Raw genomic sequence first — 15013 nt, forward strand, 5'->3', positions numbered from 1 at the left:
TGCCGAAAAGTAGTACTTACTATCGCGTGCAAATTGAACCCGACAGTTGCGATGATAAACGGTTGCGTAAGGATGAAGATATTTCGGTTGTTAATGGCGTTCCCATCCATAAACACGCGTAGCACGCTCGTTCAACGATACCATGTTTGTAAAAATATCCGCACTTGACGAATTGCACTTTCTTCGGATATGGACTTGGTCCATTTTTCGAGAGTGAGAACAAAAACTTAAATTTCGCAGGACGGGACCCCGAAGAGAAACTGGGGGCTGTTTTTCTTGCTAATTATGAAAGAAACCTGCTAGCACATGCTATTTTATATCTCCTGCGACTGCATACATCACTATCAGTGTTAAGTGGATTTTATCATACTTTGTTATTGTAACATTTAATTCCTATTAAAGTGTGTGAACACCCGTGAGCTGGCAGCCTTGTGTTTTTTGTTTTTTTTTTTTCACGGCAGCAGATGTTGAAGGCTACCACTTGTTTCCTACTAGGTTCATCCACGGCTGTAACTCTGACAGCTACCGGTTCCACCACTGGCACCTGATCAACAGCTTCGTCTACTCTTCTCACCACCTGGTCACGATCCCGCCTCCCGGGTGGATTTCTGCTGGCCATAAGCATGGCGTCAAGGTTTTAGGTGGGTAGCTCAATTCATACAACGGTTCAGCAGGATGTTTGCATACAGGTGCTGCAGCTTGGGTACTTTCTTTTTTCTAAGCAGAACACTGAATATTATAGTCCCCATCATCAGTGTTTTCCTCATGGTATAGTCATGGCCTTTTATGGTTTATTACAAACTTTTCAAAATTAGTAAACCGTTTGCCAGGAATAAAATGTTCCAAATGTTAAAAACCTGGTGACGAGGGTTGGAGTTGAACCCATGCCGGTGCCTGTTGCCAGGATGGTAACTGGAAGGTGGAACAGCTACTTTCATCGGGACAATCAGAGCTGTTAGCAAGTGAGAGACCATACCGAGTGTGTCGACCCCCAGGAGTTTAGACCTCTAGGAAGAGCACTCATCATAGTACAGGGGGTTGTTGTGTCGGAACCAGCAGTGTGGGGAACTGGGCAGCGACATCCTTGATCATGGGAGCATGTACCATTCTGATTGCTTGGAACGGCAGTCAGGATATTGTGTACGTGCTCAGAATGAAACATTTGTTACTTACCTAACACTGCATAAAAGAAGCAGTGCTGGAAATGTTCTTATCTCGTGTGTGAAGTGCAGTATGCTGAATTCCTGCCTCCACAGGGGCTTCCTGTTCAATGTGCACAGCATCTAAAAGTATCCGCACACAAGACGGCTGTTGTACGATGCTCTAAAGCGTTCACACTACTCTCTGGTTGAACAAGGCTGCCCTATAACACAGCAGCTTCAGCACCTCTTACTGCCTCTCCCAATTGAGCGTGCCCGTGAGGAGCAACAGAGGCTTTGCTTGGGCGCCAGTGCGAATGCTTGAAACTTAGTTTTCCCTCTTGGTGCTCTCCTGCAGCTTGCCCAGTGTCACTGGCTGCAGCTCCTAACAAAGTGTCTTTCATCATCATCATCATCAGCCTAACGACGCCTACTGCAGGACAAAGGACTCCCTCGCATCTCTCAAATTAAGCCTGTCCTTTGCCATCTGCGCTCACCGTAACGCCGCATATTTCGTTACCTCGTCCACCCAATTAACTTTCTGTCAACCCCTTCTTGGAATCCAGTCTGTTGCCCTTAAAGGGACACTGAGGAGAAATTGAAGTTGACTTGCATCGACAGAATACCAGCTCCTGATTACAAAAACGCCATTCATACTGACAACAAAGCTCCTGTAACATAGAAAAGAGCAAGACCCAAAATACAGGTATCGCCGCCACAGGCCAAACTCGCAAGTACAAGCTTCATGGCGTCATAGCACAAAACAGTGTTGCTAGAACCAATAGTTCTAGCAACACTAGGACACGAGAAGCTACGAATCACTGAGGCGCAGCAAATGCATGCGCAAATCTCCTTGACGTCGCCAGATGGCGCCACGTACCCGATAGCTACGCGCGCTCCTGCAGCGCCGGGACCAATCAGCGCTTGCTCTCAGCGGTATGGGGGCTCCCGGTATTCCGCTAACGGTAACAAGGTACACGTACGGTATGCTAAAGGCGTCTATTTGCGAGAACTTCGTTGACGACTTCGAGAACGGGATCCATTGTAACGCTGGCAAAACGCCGGTGCAAATGTAAACGAAGCGACGGCCGCAATAGCCGATAGATGCCTTCAACGTGCGGCCGGCGGTAGCTTTCTTTTCGGCTGCTGCTGGGCCGCACTGCTGCCCGCCAGAAATCACGGAGTCTGCGTTACGTCATGTGAATGTCATGTTTCACGTCACTTAGTTCTGTGTCGTCATAGCAGAACCCCAAGTTTGAATCAGAGCGGCGCGAAAAACTATTTCAACATCGAATCCAAATTTCTTAGAAATAAATGCATCTTTCGCTGCCGGCCAAGTGGCAACAAAGCCATGAAATGCCGAACTATCGGATTTTGCTATAAAAAAAATATTAATAGTGCTCTCCTCAGTGTCCCTTTAACAAACATTAGTCATCTTCCCTTCGCACTACATGCTTTGTCTTTGCCCGTTCTTGATTTGGACATCGTTAACTAGCGTTGGTTCCCTGACCCACTCTGCTCCCCTCATGTCACTTGACTCTTATGCAGAATGCAGAAATATGCAGAATGCAGAAATATGCAGAAATATTCCGCAGTAACAGTTTGAACGCCTGCCCTTGTTCATGAGCAAGAGACGTCATGTATTGTTGCTCGTCTCTGGGAGTTGTAATGCAAGGTGCTCTAGTCTGCATGGATGCCATTAGCTGAAGCTCTTGTCCCTGTTACAGTTTCAAAGCAGTGTTAACGCAGGTGGATAAGAGATACAAATTAGAATTGCATTGTTTGGTCGGCTGTTTTACTGTATTTCATTGTGCCACACTGCTTTGTTATGTGTCGCTTGTATTTTCGATGCTTTTGGAGCCAAATGTCGCAGCTTTGAAATTTTCTGAAGGACCTTAAATTGGGACTTACTGGAATGTGTTGATGCTCTCTGAAGATTCACCAGCTTCCATACCGTATGTTCCATGAATAATGCGTAATGACAGTCTGGTTTTGTGAAGGTAGGGCCTGCGTTAGTAAAAAGCAAAGCAGGTCTGAGTTGGAAAGCACAGCTAATGTCACATTTGATGGATATTCTCAAGGTGTAGGCTCCTCCATTAAGTGACTGGTTCTGGCCTTTCAGGGGCCTTCACCGTGGAGCCAGGTCCAGGCGCCAAGATCCTCAGCAAGATCAGAAAAGGCAACCTTGTGTCCATAGTTGCGTCCCAGCTGGCCCACATCGCTGCTTCATGCAAGTTTGATGGATGGCTCATCAACATCAAGTGTGGGATGGTTGGTGTCATTTGTAACTGTGTCTCACTTCCTCGCATACATTAGTCGCAGTGCAGGAGGTGGTTAAGGATTCAAATGCATAGCATTGATTGATGCACGAGGTTGATGTAACCCTGGTCAAACAGGTTGATGTACCCCTGGTCAAAGCAATCCAGAGCTCTCCTCTATAGCATTTCTCATTATTTCAGTGCGGCTTTAGGATTTTGAACCCTGCGTACTGTAACTTACCACATGCCGTTTCAGCTGCCATTGGCAGTTAGCCTCGGAGATGATGTCATTTGAGTACTTTAGAGATAGCTTAGAGAACTGTCAATAGCTCAGTCATTTCGACTTTGCATCACTGCAAGAACTCTCCTTATTTTATTTGCCGCTTTTAAGTCTGTGCTTTGAGACTTCAGTGCTTGTTGTATCGACAACTAACCATATATTGTGTCATCAGCTTGTGCTGCTTCTCTTGCTGCTTTGCTTCAAACTCCGCGTAGCATACCTGCTGCTGCTACAGCCTTTCTTTTCCGTCTGGAGTTGATAGGGAGCCAAAGTTTTGAGGGACAGATCTTATATTTCTTTAATTTTATAGTATACCACTAAGTGCAGGAGAAAGAGGGGAGAAGGTTTTTCAAGGTTTGGAGGAAGGAAGTTAGAAAATTATGAACAAATTAGGTAGAAGTGTGGAAGCCAGTTTGGTGCAGGGAGACACGTGCACAGCGTGACAGTATACGTCAGCGACAGTGTTCGGACGCATCTAGGCACTGTGGAGAAGTGGGAGGCAGTGTGGATGGGCTAATGCCATTAACTTGACATGGTACTGCGTACTTGTATAGCTGTTGGAGAACACCTCGAGAATTGGCAAAGGCATTAACTTGCTGATACAAAGGGTGTGCAGGTAGAGCGCAGCTGCCGTCCAACAATGCTTGCAATTCCAGAACATGGGGGGTAGGAGTCGCGATTGTGTTAGCTGGATAGCACTCTAAGTGTGAGGATATGTATGGCTTAAAAAAACACTGGAACCTTCTCAAGGCTTAAGAACAGCATCTGCATAAAGGATGCAACTTTCTTCTGGTGGAAAAGGAGCCACTGGACATGTAAGGGGGACAACGAGGCCTTCTTTCGGTGATTAGGCTTGTTTCTTGTGGGTGTGCTATGGTGCCTTGAAAGCAGTTTAGGTTGGAAGGAGGGACGGAGTGAGGCCCTGCCAGTTCTGTTCGTCTCATATTGATTTGTAGATTCTGTGAGCGTGTTCAGTTGCACACATTCCTGCATCTCCGTGGCAGGCACCTGCTCTGCTCCCGATAAGTGGCCGCCTGTTTGCGTGCAACATTTATTCTTGTCTTCTTTCAGTGCTACAAGGGGGAACATATATCGCTCTGCGTTTCGAATAATGGAGCCACCATCTGGTGGTATTTTATGTTTACTGGCGGCACAAAGGTCATTCGCTTGCTGCGTTCACCATGTAAGACAACAAACGCCTGAATGGCAGATGTGGCAATGTGGACAGTAGTGTTTCAAGGCCACTTGCCAGTCATGCGCTTGATCAGCACAATGCAAATTGAGGTGAATTTCATCGTGGCACCTGTTTTCAGGACAAAGCCTGCGGCCCCTTCCTCTTGGAGTTCCTCAGGGCCGTAACCACGGAAACTCACCACTCTGTGCCTGGCTCATTGGTCATCTGGCACGACAGTGTGCTGCTGGACGGCAGGCTGGACTGGCAGAGCGAGCTCAACGAGAAGAATGCGTGCTTCTTCGACCTCTGCGACGGCATCTTCCTCAGATACGGCTGGACTGAAGACATGTTGCGGAAGTCTACGGGCCATGCTGGCAACCGCAAGAGTGACGTCTATGTCGGCATCGATGTGTTTGCACAGCAGACAAAGCACTTTGGTGGCAGTGAGGCAGTCAAGGTGAGTGCAGCTCAGCCAGTACTATGTCGTCTCATTTGATTGACTCGGGATAAGAACTGTGGGTCAAGGGGATCAGTTAATTAAAAGAGACACCAGTAGTTGTTTAGAGTGAGAAGAACACTGCGCATGCTCTTATACTTGCAGTGGGGGAAGTCAGTTGCAAAAAAAAAATTTCGGTGCATAAACAAACAACACTGCTAGCACTTCTAGACTCCGAGGAAAGTACAGCACAACAGTGGTGCTCCTATTTTTGCTTCAGAATTGATCTTTGCTATTTCTGCAGATTGGAAAAAGTGTATGGCTTCTATAGTAAGTAGAAATAAGGCAATCCCTTTCACAAACCTCACATTTTCATTGAATGTTCTGGTGACGTGCTCACCACAACGGATGACTTTGGCAGCCTTGGGGACTCAAATTTTGTTTCAGGAAGTTGAAGTAGCTCGCAAGCATGGTTTGTCGTCAGCCATTTTCGCTGCTGGCTGGGTATACAAGAACCAAGACAAGGTTGAGTCTGCAGCCACTCAGCGCCGGTAAGTTGTGCTGAAGGTTTCGGTTTCCTGTGCTCAGTGTAGAACGTGCACTGCAGAGTGTGATTCATCGCTAACTACCAGTTGTGGAATCAGTTTTGAAGTGGAGACTAAACCTTTCTGCTAGCTAAATTGCTGGGTAGTTAGCTCTCATATTTCGTGCAGAAGTTGCATTCTGTTTCGAGTTTTGTTTGCCTTTGTATACTTAAGGGGAGATGCTACTCGAAGACACTTTTTAATTAATATTTGACTTAGAGCTATTAAATTCTGGCTTTTAACTTAGTTTTTTATGCTGGTTTCAAATCTGCAATTAGGTTTATTGCAAGTTGCATAGTTTTTTTTTTATTCAGTGACAATGTACAAAATGTATGCTTTTATGCCCCCTGTTTTTGTCATACTAAACTTCCATGCTCACAGACAATTGATGGCTCATTTTGATCCATATAAACTGTAGAGTGCCAAAAACTAATTATAAAGCGCATATAGAATGTGCTAATGAAGTGAAAAATTTTCAACCTGGTAGTGTACATTTTCACGACATCACCATGTGGAAATTAATTTTTTTTTTGTAAATATCTGGTCAGTATTTACATTTGACTGAGATAACGGCACTTCTCACATCTCAGAGAAAATGTGTGCAAAATTTAATTCTGATACGATCACCAGAAGTACCAAAAGAAGGGCAAACTCAAAAAATTGCCCAAAATTGCATTTTGAGAAAAATGGATTTGAAGTTAAAATTACATGTTTATTTAGAAAAGAGCTTCAATTTCAATCAAACTTTGGCACAAAGGAAGCAAGTTGTCCCTGAAGCAGCCACTGCCACTAGAAACACCCTGCAGCATACGTCTCCCCCTCACGGCCCTTGCGAGTGGATATTATTATCCCCGCCGACATCGCTCTTTGTAATGGCCCCCGATTTCTCGAGGTTCTCTGAGACTGCACTCATCGCAGCATCGTGTACTTTCCTGTTCATTGCAGCGTAAGATTTATGATGCATTGGCTTATGGAGTCCAATAATTGCGGTAAAGCGTACCAGCTGGTCATATCCCATTCCTATTGAACGGGCCGCCACAGCAGCTTTGACATTGACGGCGAAGCTTTCACGCGAGCTCCCGCCGTCATAGTCCCGGCTTGCGTTGTTGGAGGCGTCGCTGCACGTCACAACTCGCCGCGATGTATGGGTTGCGGAAAGAACACTTTGTGGGCACGCACAGTTCTCACAGAGTAGTTCAAGGAATGAAGCGAGTCCTTTGCGCGTCGCGGCCGGCTCCCGGACTCGGAAGTCCCGAACGCTGGCATGTAGGGCAAATCGCGCCACTCGCGAGAATGTTCAGCGCTGTCAAATCAATAAGGACAGATGACGCCTCATCACAGGCTCTTTCCTCACCTTGGAAATATCCAATCTTCTTTTCTGAAGCATTCACATATTCTATTGCTGCTTCGAATTCCCCAGAGGCATCTGAAACACTAGGATGATCGGCGTCGGGTCCGACGCCGCTAGGCCTAATCACCGCGGATCGAGTTGTCGCTGGACGAGCCTTCACCTTCGACTTTCGCCGTCGTCCTCGATATTTATGAATAGAACGGTGTTTCACAGCACGATGACTTCGCTTGCTCGATCCTGCTTCATCCATGACCGAAGATTGAGTTGGCTCACGATCGTCACACTGAAGCGTCCCTCGACGGAGCATGCACCCAGCAAGGAGGCTTCGCCACATGTACGCGCACGGCGGCCAATGGCGGTCCCCAAATCGTACCACGTGATTTAAAAACCCAGTCGCAGCGCTCGAGAAACGCGGCAAAGGCGTGCTTTTTTTTATTATTTCTTGCACTGCCGAAACCCGGCAACTGTGGTGATCGAGAGAATGCGGCTTGGCTGATCTCCTCACGCGATCCGCAGCGGCGAGCAACCATGCTGTGCCGCCCGCGAGACGCTCAAAAATAGCGTACTTTCGGTCTTTTAACATCCACTTTGTGCTCTTTAATCGCAATTTTAGCCCATTTCCCGTTCAAATTCAGCTTTGATATTTATTTTCATAAAAATAGAGATACTAAATTTGACAAAACAAGCAAAAACAAAAAATCAATAATTTTCGTAAAAACCCGCGTTTTTCGACCCGCATCTCCCCTTAATTACTCCGCAGTTATGATGAACAGTACCCTTGGCCTTCTTATTACGTTTAATGCTACATTGGGTTATATCACCTGCTTTTTTGTTTTGTTTATAACAAATAAACTGTATTATGTCATCTTGGACAGGTTTAACTTTACACCAGTGGGTCTCAATTTCAGTAAAAAACATTGCTAGCGCCTTGTGTTTTTAGAAACTTGAGACTGCATGAAGGAGCAGAATAACTGTGAGGCTTCTGTAATATGTGTTAGATATTATTATCTCGTGATGGTTTATTTTTATTTCTTGCACTGTGTTGCAATCTTTGCAGGTTCTGGGACTGTCTACAATGCTGCTGTCCCGAGTGGTGCATACGGACACTGCCACTCCAAACCAGTTTCTGTCAGGGATTTGGAGAAAAACTCTTTGAGGCAGGCCAGGTCAGCCATTTTCTTTGCATCTCTAGACTACATTAAAGTAGTCTACTGCCGGAGACGAACATGTAAATACTGGCTTATTATTGCATATTTTCTCTTATGATGACAGCAGCACGGGCACAACTGGGAAGTTTTCGCAGGATTGTGCCGAAGGTTGCGCCAGAACTGACAGTTGCATTCTGCTGTGTTAAAATTTCACGGCTGTCCAGGCAGTCTGGTTACAACACCTGTTGTTGATATAATAAACTTCATTAGTAAGACTGAGGGCAAAAAAATGTCACCTTTGTTATTTATTCTTGAAGATATTCCGGACTTGGCTTAAATTTTTTCACTTGCAGCTTGTTACCGTTAGTTGCCCTGTTTTCTGATCATCACTTCTAATGTACTCAAAAGGGCAGGCTGCCACTATGCTGCTTGTGGCACTGTGCCACGGGCTATGAACTGCCCATGCCAACTTGGTATGCTACCTTGGATATGACAAACCATGATATGCCACCTGGGGTATATCGAACTTTAGCTTGTTAAACTTGGATGTACTGAACCTAGGTATGCCACCCTAGATGTAACAAACTCTTGTGTGTTAACCTTGGATATAATGAATTAAAGAACACTACCCAAGTAAAGTACACAGCATTATATATCTTTCTGAATGTTAGATGTCGTAAGAAACAGCCTAAGGGAGGACGCAGATTTTCTAGTTATGCACGCAAATTACAAGCAGACAAAACGCAGCTCCACACGACCACGTCAGTGCAGGAGGTGAGCTCCGTGGCCTGGTCCGACCTGTCCCAGCAGCAGCTGCAGCCTCACGACCAGGGACGCTCCTTGCTGTGCGGCGGCTGCGGAGTGGCCGAGGTGTGCACGGAGTGGGCGTACAACGGAGGGGGCTGCCTCCTCCTGCGCTTCACCCCAGAGGACGGGGCCAAGCCCAGGGCAGCCCCTTGCTTCAGGTGAGGGGGGGGGGGGGGCGGTCTGTTTTCTGGGAACCAGAGGAAGCAGGTCTCATTGCCCTGAAGACCTCATCGGGGCTATTATGGGGGTGGGGGGTTGTTACAGAAAGGATCAACATTCCTTCAAGAAAAAAGGGCTGTAGCCATGACCCCATTTTTTCGTTAATGGGTGTTCGTTACACTCTTCTCATTGGGATATTTGTGCTTTCATCTGGAATTGATAATTTTCTGGAAGTGATTGACGGTTTCGAATGAGACTGGCATCCTGGGTTGTTCTTCACGGCAATCATCACAGGTGGTCATGTGTCCAGTGTGACTTCGAGCAGAGTACTTTTTGGCGGTTCTTCATAGGTCTGCACGCTCACACATGATAGCACTTGCACTTACATCCACTTGCTCGCTCTCACAGACTCTGCCATCACCAGTGAGCGTTGGCCTGCTGCTTGTACATCAGCACCGTTGCGATCGCCAGTCGCAATATACGCACAAGTAGTCAGCTGTGGCCGCATGGCCGTAAATAAATCACATAAACACCTTTGAAGCAGAAGACTGGGCAGCCACTACCAAAGCTTTGTTGGTAAAGCACCATACATGAAGTATGGAGGTCGTGGGTTCAGATCCCACGAGCGGCATGTGGTTGTGTTTTCTTTTACTTTCTAATGAAATGTCTTTCAGCCATTAAAGGTGCAGTGAAGAGGAATCTGAACTCGTCTTTTTGCCGCGGGAACTCAATCTACATGCTACGAGCATTCTTAGAAACTTCGATTTATTGCCCTTTGAGGCCGATTTCCCTAATTAAATCGAATTAACGTCCGGCTCCCGCCTTTTTTATTCGAATTCTCCCCGTACAGTGGGCGGAGTCAACCAACGCTTGGAATGCCTTTCACCCAGTCCCGTGGCGGCTTGCCGCTGTGCCATCGGCGGAGTAATACGTAGTAATCCGTAGAAGCAAATAGTCCACGCGTATGTTTATTTCTGCGGTCTTAATTTGCGGCTATATTATTCACGAATGAAACTATTTATTCACGGAAACCTAAAAAAAAACAAAATAAAGCAAAAGCAAAGCCTCCACGGAGCTGGCTGAAAGGCACTCCACGCGTTGGTCGACTTCACGCACCGTACGGGGAGAATTCAAAAAATAAAGGCGGGAGCCGGACGTTAATTGATTTAATTAGGGAAATCGGTCAGACAGGGCAATAAGTCGATGTTTCTAAGAATGCTCGAAACGTGCAGATCGAGTTCCCGCGGCAAAAAGACGAGTTCAGATTCCTCTTCAGTGCACCTTTAAGTGAATATATTACTAATTTTTAGGGGTGTGCGAATAGTGGTTTTTGATTCGAAGCGAATTCGAAGCGAATAGCAATTTTCTTCGAATAATTTCGAAGCGAATAGTTCGAATAGTACTTCTGGCACTAAAAAGAGGCTGAGTGACAGCAGGCATTTCCAATACCATTTATTTTCCCAACACACGATGCCATTACACACTGCACTGAGGCTTTATTTAAAACCACACTTCAAAATTTTAACACCTAGAGTGAAGAACAATTTTTACTGGCAATTTATACTGCAAGAACAACTTTTACATTCCCAGACTTGCATTCCCTCGAGCAAGAATGGAAACGGCTGTACAAAACTCGCGCCGCAAGCGAAACGTCATTCGCACCGCTCGCGCGTCCTGGCAAAATTGTCCCCGGTATTACTTCCGAGCAGCACTCAGCATCGCGCTTCCATCAAGAATGCTCTCAGCCTCCAACGTATGGGAGTGCCCGAGTTGCGGCGACGGAGTTCGGCACACCACCGAAGATGGCTCAATGCCCTGATTACGGCGGCGTTCCGTTCCCATCAACGCGCAAGCAGTCAGAATAGCAAGAAAAGACGCCAGTCGTAGATGCCGAGCGTTAACGGCAGTAGTCCTCCACGGGTGCACAATAAGCTTAGCGTTATCACACGCTAAAGGCGCCCTTCCCATTGACGTAAGTATACACTTCGGCGACATCGAGTCCCCGCGCTGCCGCTGAATTTTTCGCGCCTCCGCCGGTAATATGATGGCTTGCTTGAAAGCTGCCGAGAACGATCGCTCATGTTCCGTACACATGATTCGTCACCAGGGTGAAGCGATAGCGCGGTAGGGCTGCGTGTTTATCTTCGCATCTGTCCTATCTGGTAATCTTTTCCGCAACTCTAACGGGAAAAAAAATCGAGAGGCGGTGGAGCGGGTGCGGCTTCGGTGCTTATCTGATCTTCCAGCCAGCGTACGCCGCTGCGGACGCGGTTGTTGCGTTGTGTGACGCGCGTCTTTTTTCGTTTTTCTTTCTTTCCTCTTATCTTTGAACTCTCCTCTATCTGCACGTGGCAGCGGTGGTGGCTCGGCTAGAGCCAGTCGGCAGGCCCGTACACTTTCCTTTTCATCCTTCGCTCAGTCGCAACAACAAAAACAGTAAACTGAGGTTTCTTGTTTTGAAGCTTAGACGACTGATGGCTGTGCTCTTCCTTCTTTGCGTCTGCCTCGACACGGTGGCAGCGACGCGGCTTATGGCAGCCTTAGTGCGGAGCATGGTGCGGAGGCTCGGAGACGGCCAGAAAGCAGGATCTTCCGCAAGAGCGCGTCGCCCTCACCTTTATTTCGTTTGTAGCTGGGTTCGCACCCCGACCTGGTTGTGATTCGTGTATTGACTGACCCCCGAGCGTTGAAATTTGCGCGATAAAAAAAAGCCATCTATGCGGCAATACTCGGAACTGAAACCACATGAAGCAAGCGGGCAAGCGCCCCAGAAACACTATTCGCGCGAGGCGAATACTTCGAAATTTCGAATACCGAGAATTCGGTTCGAAGCGAATATCGAATACCGTGCTATTCGATCGAATATTCGAAATTATCGAATATTCGCACACCCTTACTAATTTTCCTTCGGTCAACAGCATCATGATCATCAGTCTGACTACTCCCACTGCAGGGCAAAGGCCTCTCCCATGTCTTCCCAATTAAACATGTCCTGTACCAGCTTCGGCCACCCTATCTCAGTAAACTTCTTATTCTCACCCGCCCACCTAACTCCTGCGCCCCATGCTACGCTTGCCTTCTCTTGGAATCGAGTCCATTACTGTTAACCATCGGTTATTTTGCCTTTGCCCTCCCTTTGTTCAAGGCCACAATTACCGTATTTACTGGCATAATGATCGCACTTTCTTTTTTAAAAAAAATGACGCAAATTTATGGGTGCGATCCTTACGTGGGGTAAATTTTTTACAAAAAATTCGCGGCTGTGAACGTAAAACTAGCTTTTATCGCAGTTATTATTCCTACCAGCAGCTCGGTACAGGTCAGCGATCCTCAAGGCGGATTCATTTTTGACGTTCCAGTATCCCAGGGCTTATTATTTACGAGAATAAGGAAGTTTAGCCGGATCACCGCATCACTTCGTTCGTTGCACCGCAACCCAGAATATTGGCAAGCCTTGTGACAATGGGGAAACGTGATTCGAGATAACCGCAGTTAAGTTTGGTGTCCGCGGTTAAGCATAACCGCATTTAGACTGCCCGTGTGACCGCAGGTCAGCCAACAGGCGGCTGCCGCTGTAATGCTGACAGAACAAGATGGTCACCTGCATGCGCCATCTGTCAGACAGATCGCAGGTACGATCATTGCGGCTAGGCTTGACATCGTCGACAAATTGCAGTGGCAAGTTAGGGGTGTTAAGGGTGCGATCATTATGCGGGGGATAAAAAAAAATGAATTTTGACAACAAAATTCAGGGGTGTTATTATTACGCGAGTGCAGTCATTATGCAAGTAAGTACAGTAAAAGAAAAAAATGGAAGTATTCCTCAATGCCTTTCTTTGTTTCAGTGACTGTTGGCTTCTTTAATACGGTTCGTGCAGTAGCCATTTAGTGGCAGCTTTGAATCTGTCTGCACCCCTGCATACAGAACTCTAGGTGTGCCAACAGTAAAACCATAGTCCTTCGATGCTTTTATGGTCATGAAACTTCTCCGTAACGCTATGGGAGAGCTTCATATGTTGACTGCGACTTCCACGAGGCGGTGCTAAGAGTCTTGCGGGGGCAGCGGCGCGAGGAAGCGAGCGTCTCTACGGCCGCGAGTCTGCGGGCGGAATGGGACGCCGGTGGTGCGGCAGCAACTATTTTCTCTTCTCACTTCACCTTCGTTTGCAAAATAAGTACAGTGCACGTGATGTGCAAGCCTGCAATGCCGAATACTTCCTGCATGACGGGTTGCCGCTCCGGCTACGGAGGTACGCAGGAAATGGCCTCGCTGTTGTGTCTGCCGAGCGCCGCCGAGCAGCGTAAAATATGGATGCGGGCGACAGTCCGACAGGAAAGCGGTGGCTTTAGCTTAGACTCGAAGCATATCCGTGTCTGCGAGAGGCATTTTGCCCCGCGATTTTCATTTGGCCTCACGAGTTCGTGATCAACGGAGAAGCAGTGTCGCCGCAACACGAGAAGCTGGAACTCGGGCTTGGCGCCGTCCCACGGATATTCGAAGGCCAGCCAGCGTACTTGAGCACGAATCTGTGACGATGCTGCATTTCAGACAGCTGTACTCTTCAATGTGCTGATGGCTTTTGGTGCGAAAGCACTACTTCATGGGATCAAACCCAACCAAGAATCTTGTGGCATCCCTGAATTTAAGGGTGCAGAAATGAAATAAATATTGCCGCGACTGGAAATTTCGAACCCCCGGCGGTGCGAACGGATCATCTTTGCTGGCCACTCCACGAGAGCACTGTGCTATCGCAGCAGCCGAACACGCCTCGTGTTGTTGTTGTTGCCTCAAAAGCGATGGCGCATACCCACGGTGGGAGATTGGCCAGGGTTTCGTGCAGAGCCAAACAGGAAAAAACTAAACTGCAACACACACTCGCGCGGCGCGCATTGTACATCGTGGTCTTCATCAATGTCCACCTTCGGAACGAACACATAGACCGGCTTAACCTCGATGAGAGCTTAACTTCAGTCTAATATCGTCGCCAGACGTGCCAATGACCCAGCAAAGCAAAACAATGAGCTAAATAGGCTAAACACATGCGTTCCCACGTCTGCTCGGTTCAACCACGTTAAACTCCTAGCATTTTTTATTTTTTGTACATGTTTCTCCGTGATTTCTATCATTGCTCATTTTTTGGTTTCTTGCGTAGCTGGTCACAGCTTGTCTCTTATTTTAGTAGTGCGAAGCCAGCACATGGGCAATTACCACAAAAAATTCACAATTTCCTTGCACTCGGCAGCGCCTCCGTAGTCGCAGCGTGACAAAGTGTAAATTAACGGCTCATATAGCAAGTGTCTTCCGCAGCTGGCTTTGCCACCTCCGAAAGTGTCAGCAAAAAAACAAAAAAAAAACTGAGATAGCACCATCAAACTACCGGTGCATTCGTCATGTGATCGCTTTTGTAGCGTGCACTCCAGTTCTTAAAATGCCGCCATAACGTCTTGTTTTCAGCACTATTGAGATTGCAGTATTTCTCACAAGGTAAACGCCAGCCTTAAGCAGCCTTGTGCTATTAGATGAAAGCGAGGACTCGGCCGAGACAGGCGCAGCGCAGACACATATAGATATGTTAAGGGTCGCTGCGCTAGATCTTCTAGAATGACGTTGTGGGCAAGTTGCGGTTATGCGAAGGCTGGACCAATGTACAAAAATCGCTTTTTTGTAAAAAGCAAC

The 15013-nt window shown here is 47.2% G+C and overlaps 2 protein-coding genes and 1 pseudogene across 4 annotated transcripts in view; 1 reads left to right on the forward strand and 2 right to left on the reverse strand.

The window, feature by feature from the left end:
• Positions 1 to 15013, reverse strand: part of LOC149346994 (uncharacterized) — a 125567-nt gene that overhangs the window by 21774 nt on the left and 88780 nt on the right. The gene's annotated exons all lie outside the window — the stretch shown is intronic.
• The window catches only part of LOC149346995 (cytosolic endo-beta-N-acetylglucosaminidase-like), a 36618-nt gene that overhangs the window by 704 nt on the left and 20901 nt on the right, over positions 1 to 15013 (forward strand). For all 3 annotated transcript variants that reach the window (XM_089586826.1, XM_089586825.1, XM_089586824.1), the window contains exons 2-7: positions 496 to 641; positions 3262 to 3410; positions 4991 to 5308; positions 5735 to 5838; positions 8280 to 8388; positions 9142 to 9335. In XM_089586826.1, coding sequence (XP_089442952.1) covers positions 496 to 641; positions 3262 to 3410; positions 4991 to 5308; positions 5735 to 5838; positions 8280 to 8388; positions 9142 to 9335 — 1020 coding nt within the window. The remainder of the gene's footprint in view (positions 1 to 495; positions 642 to 3261; positions 3411 to 4990; positions 5309 to 5734; positions 5839 to 8279; positions 8389 to 9141; positions 9336 to 15013) is intronic.
• On the reverse strand, positions 6692 to 7965 carry LOC149346996 (uncharacterized; annotated as a pseudogene).

This window comes from Amblyomma mixtum, chromosome 4, assembly GCF_055824585.1.
Source record: "Amblyomma mixtum isolate Tamu chromosome 4, ASM5582458v1, whole genome shotgun sequence".
Classification (NCBI taxonomy): Eukaryota; Metazoa; Arthropoda; class Arachnida; order Ixodida; family Ixodidae; genus Amblyomma; species Amblyomma mixtum.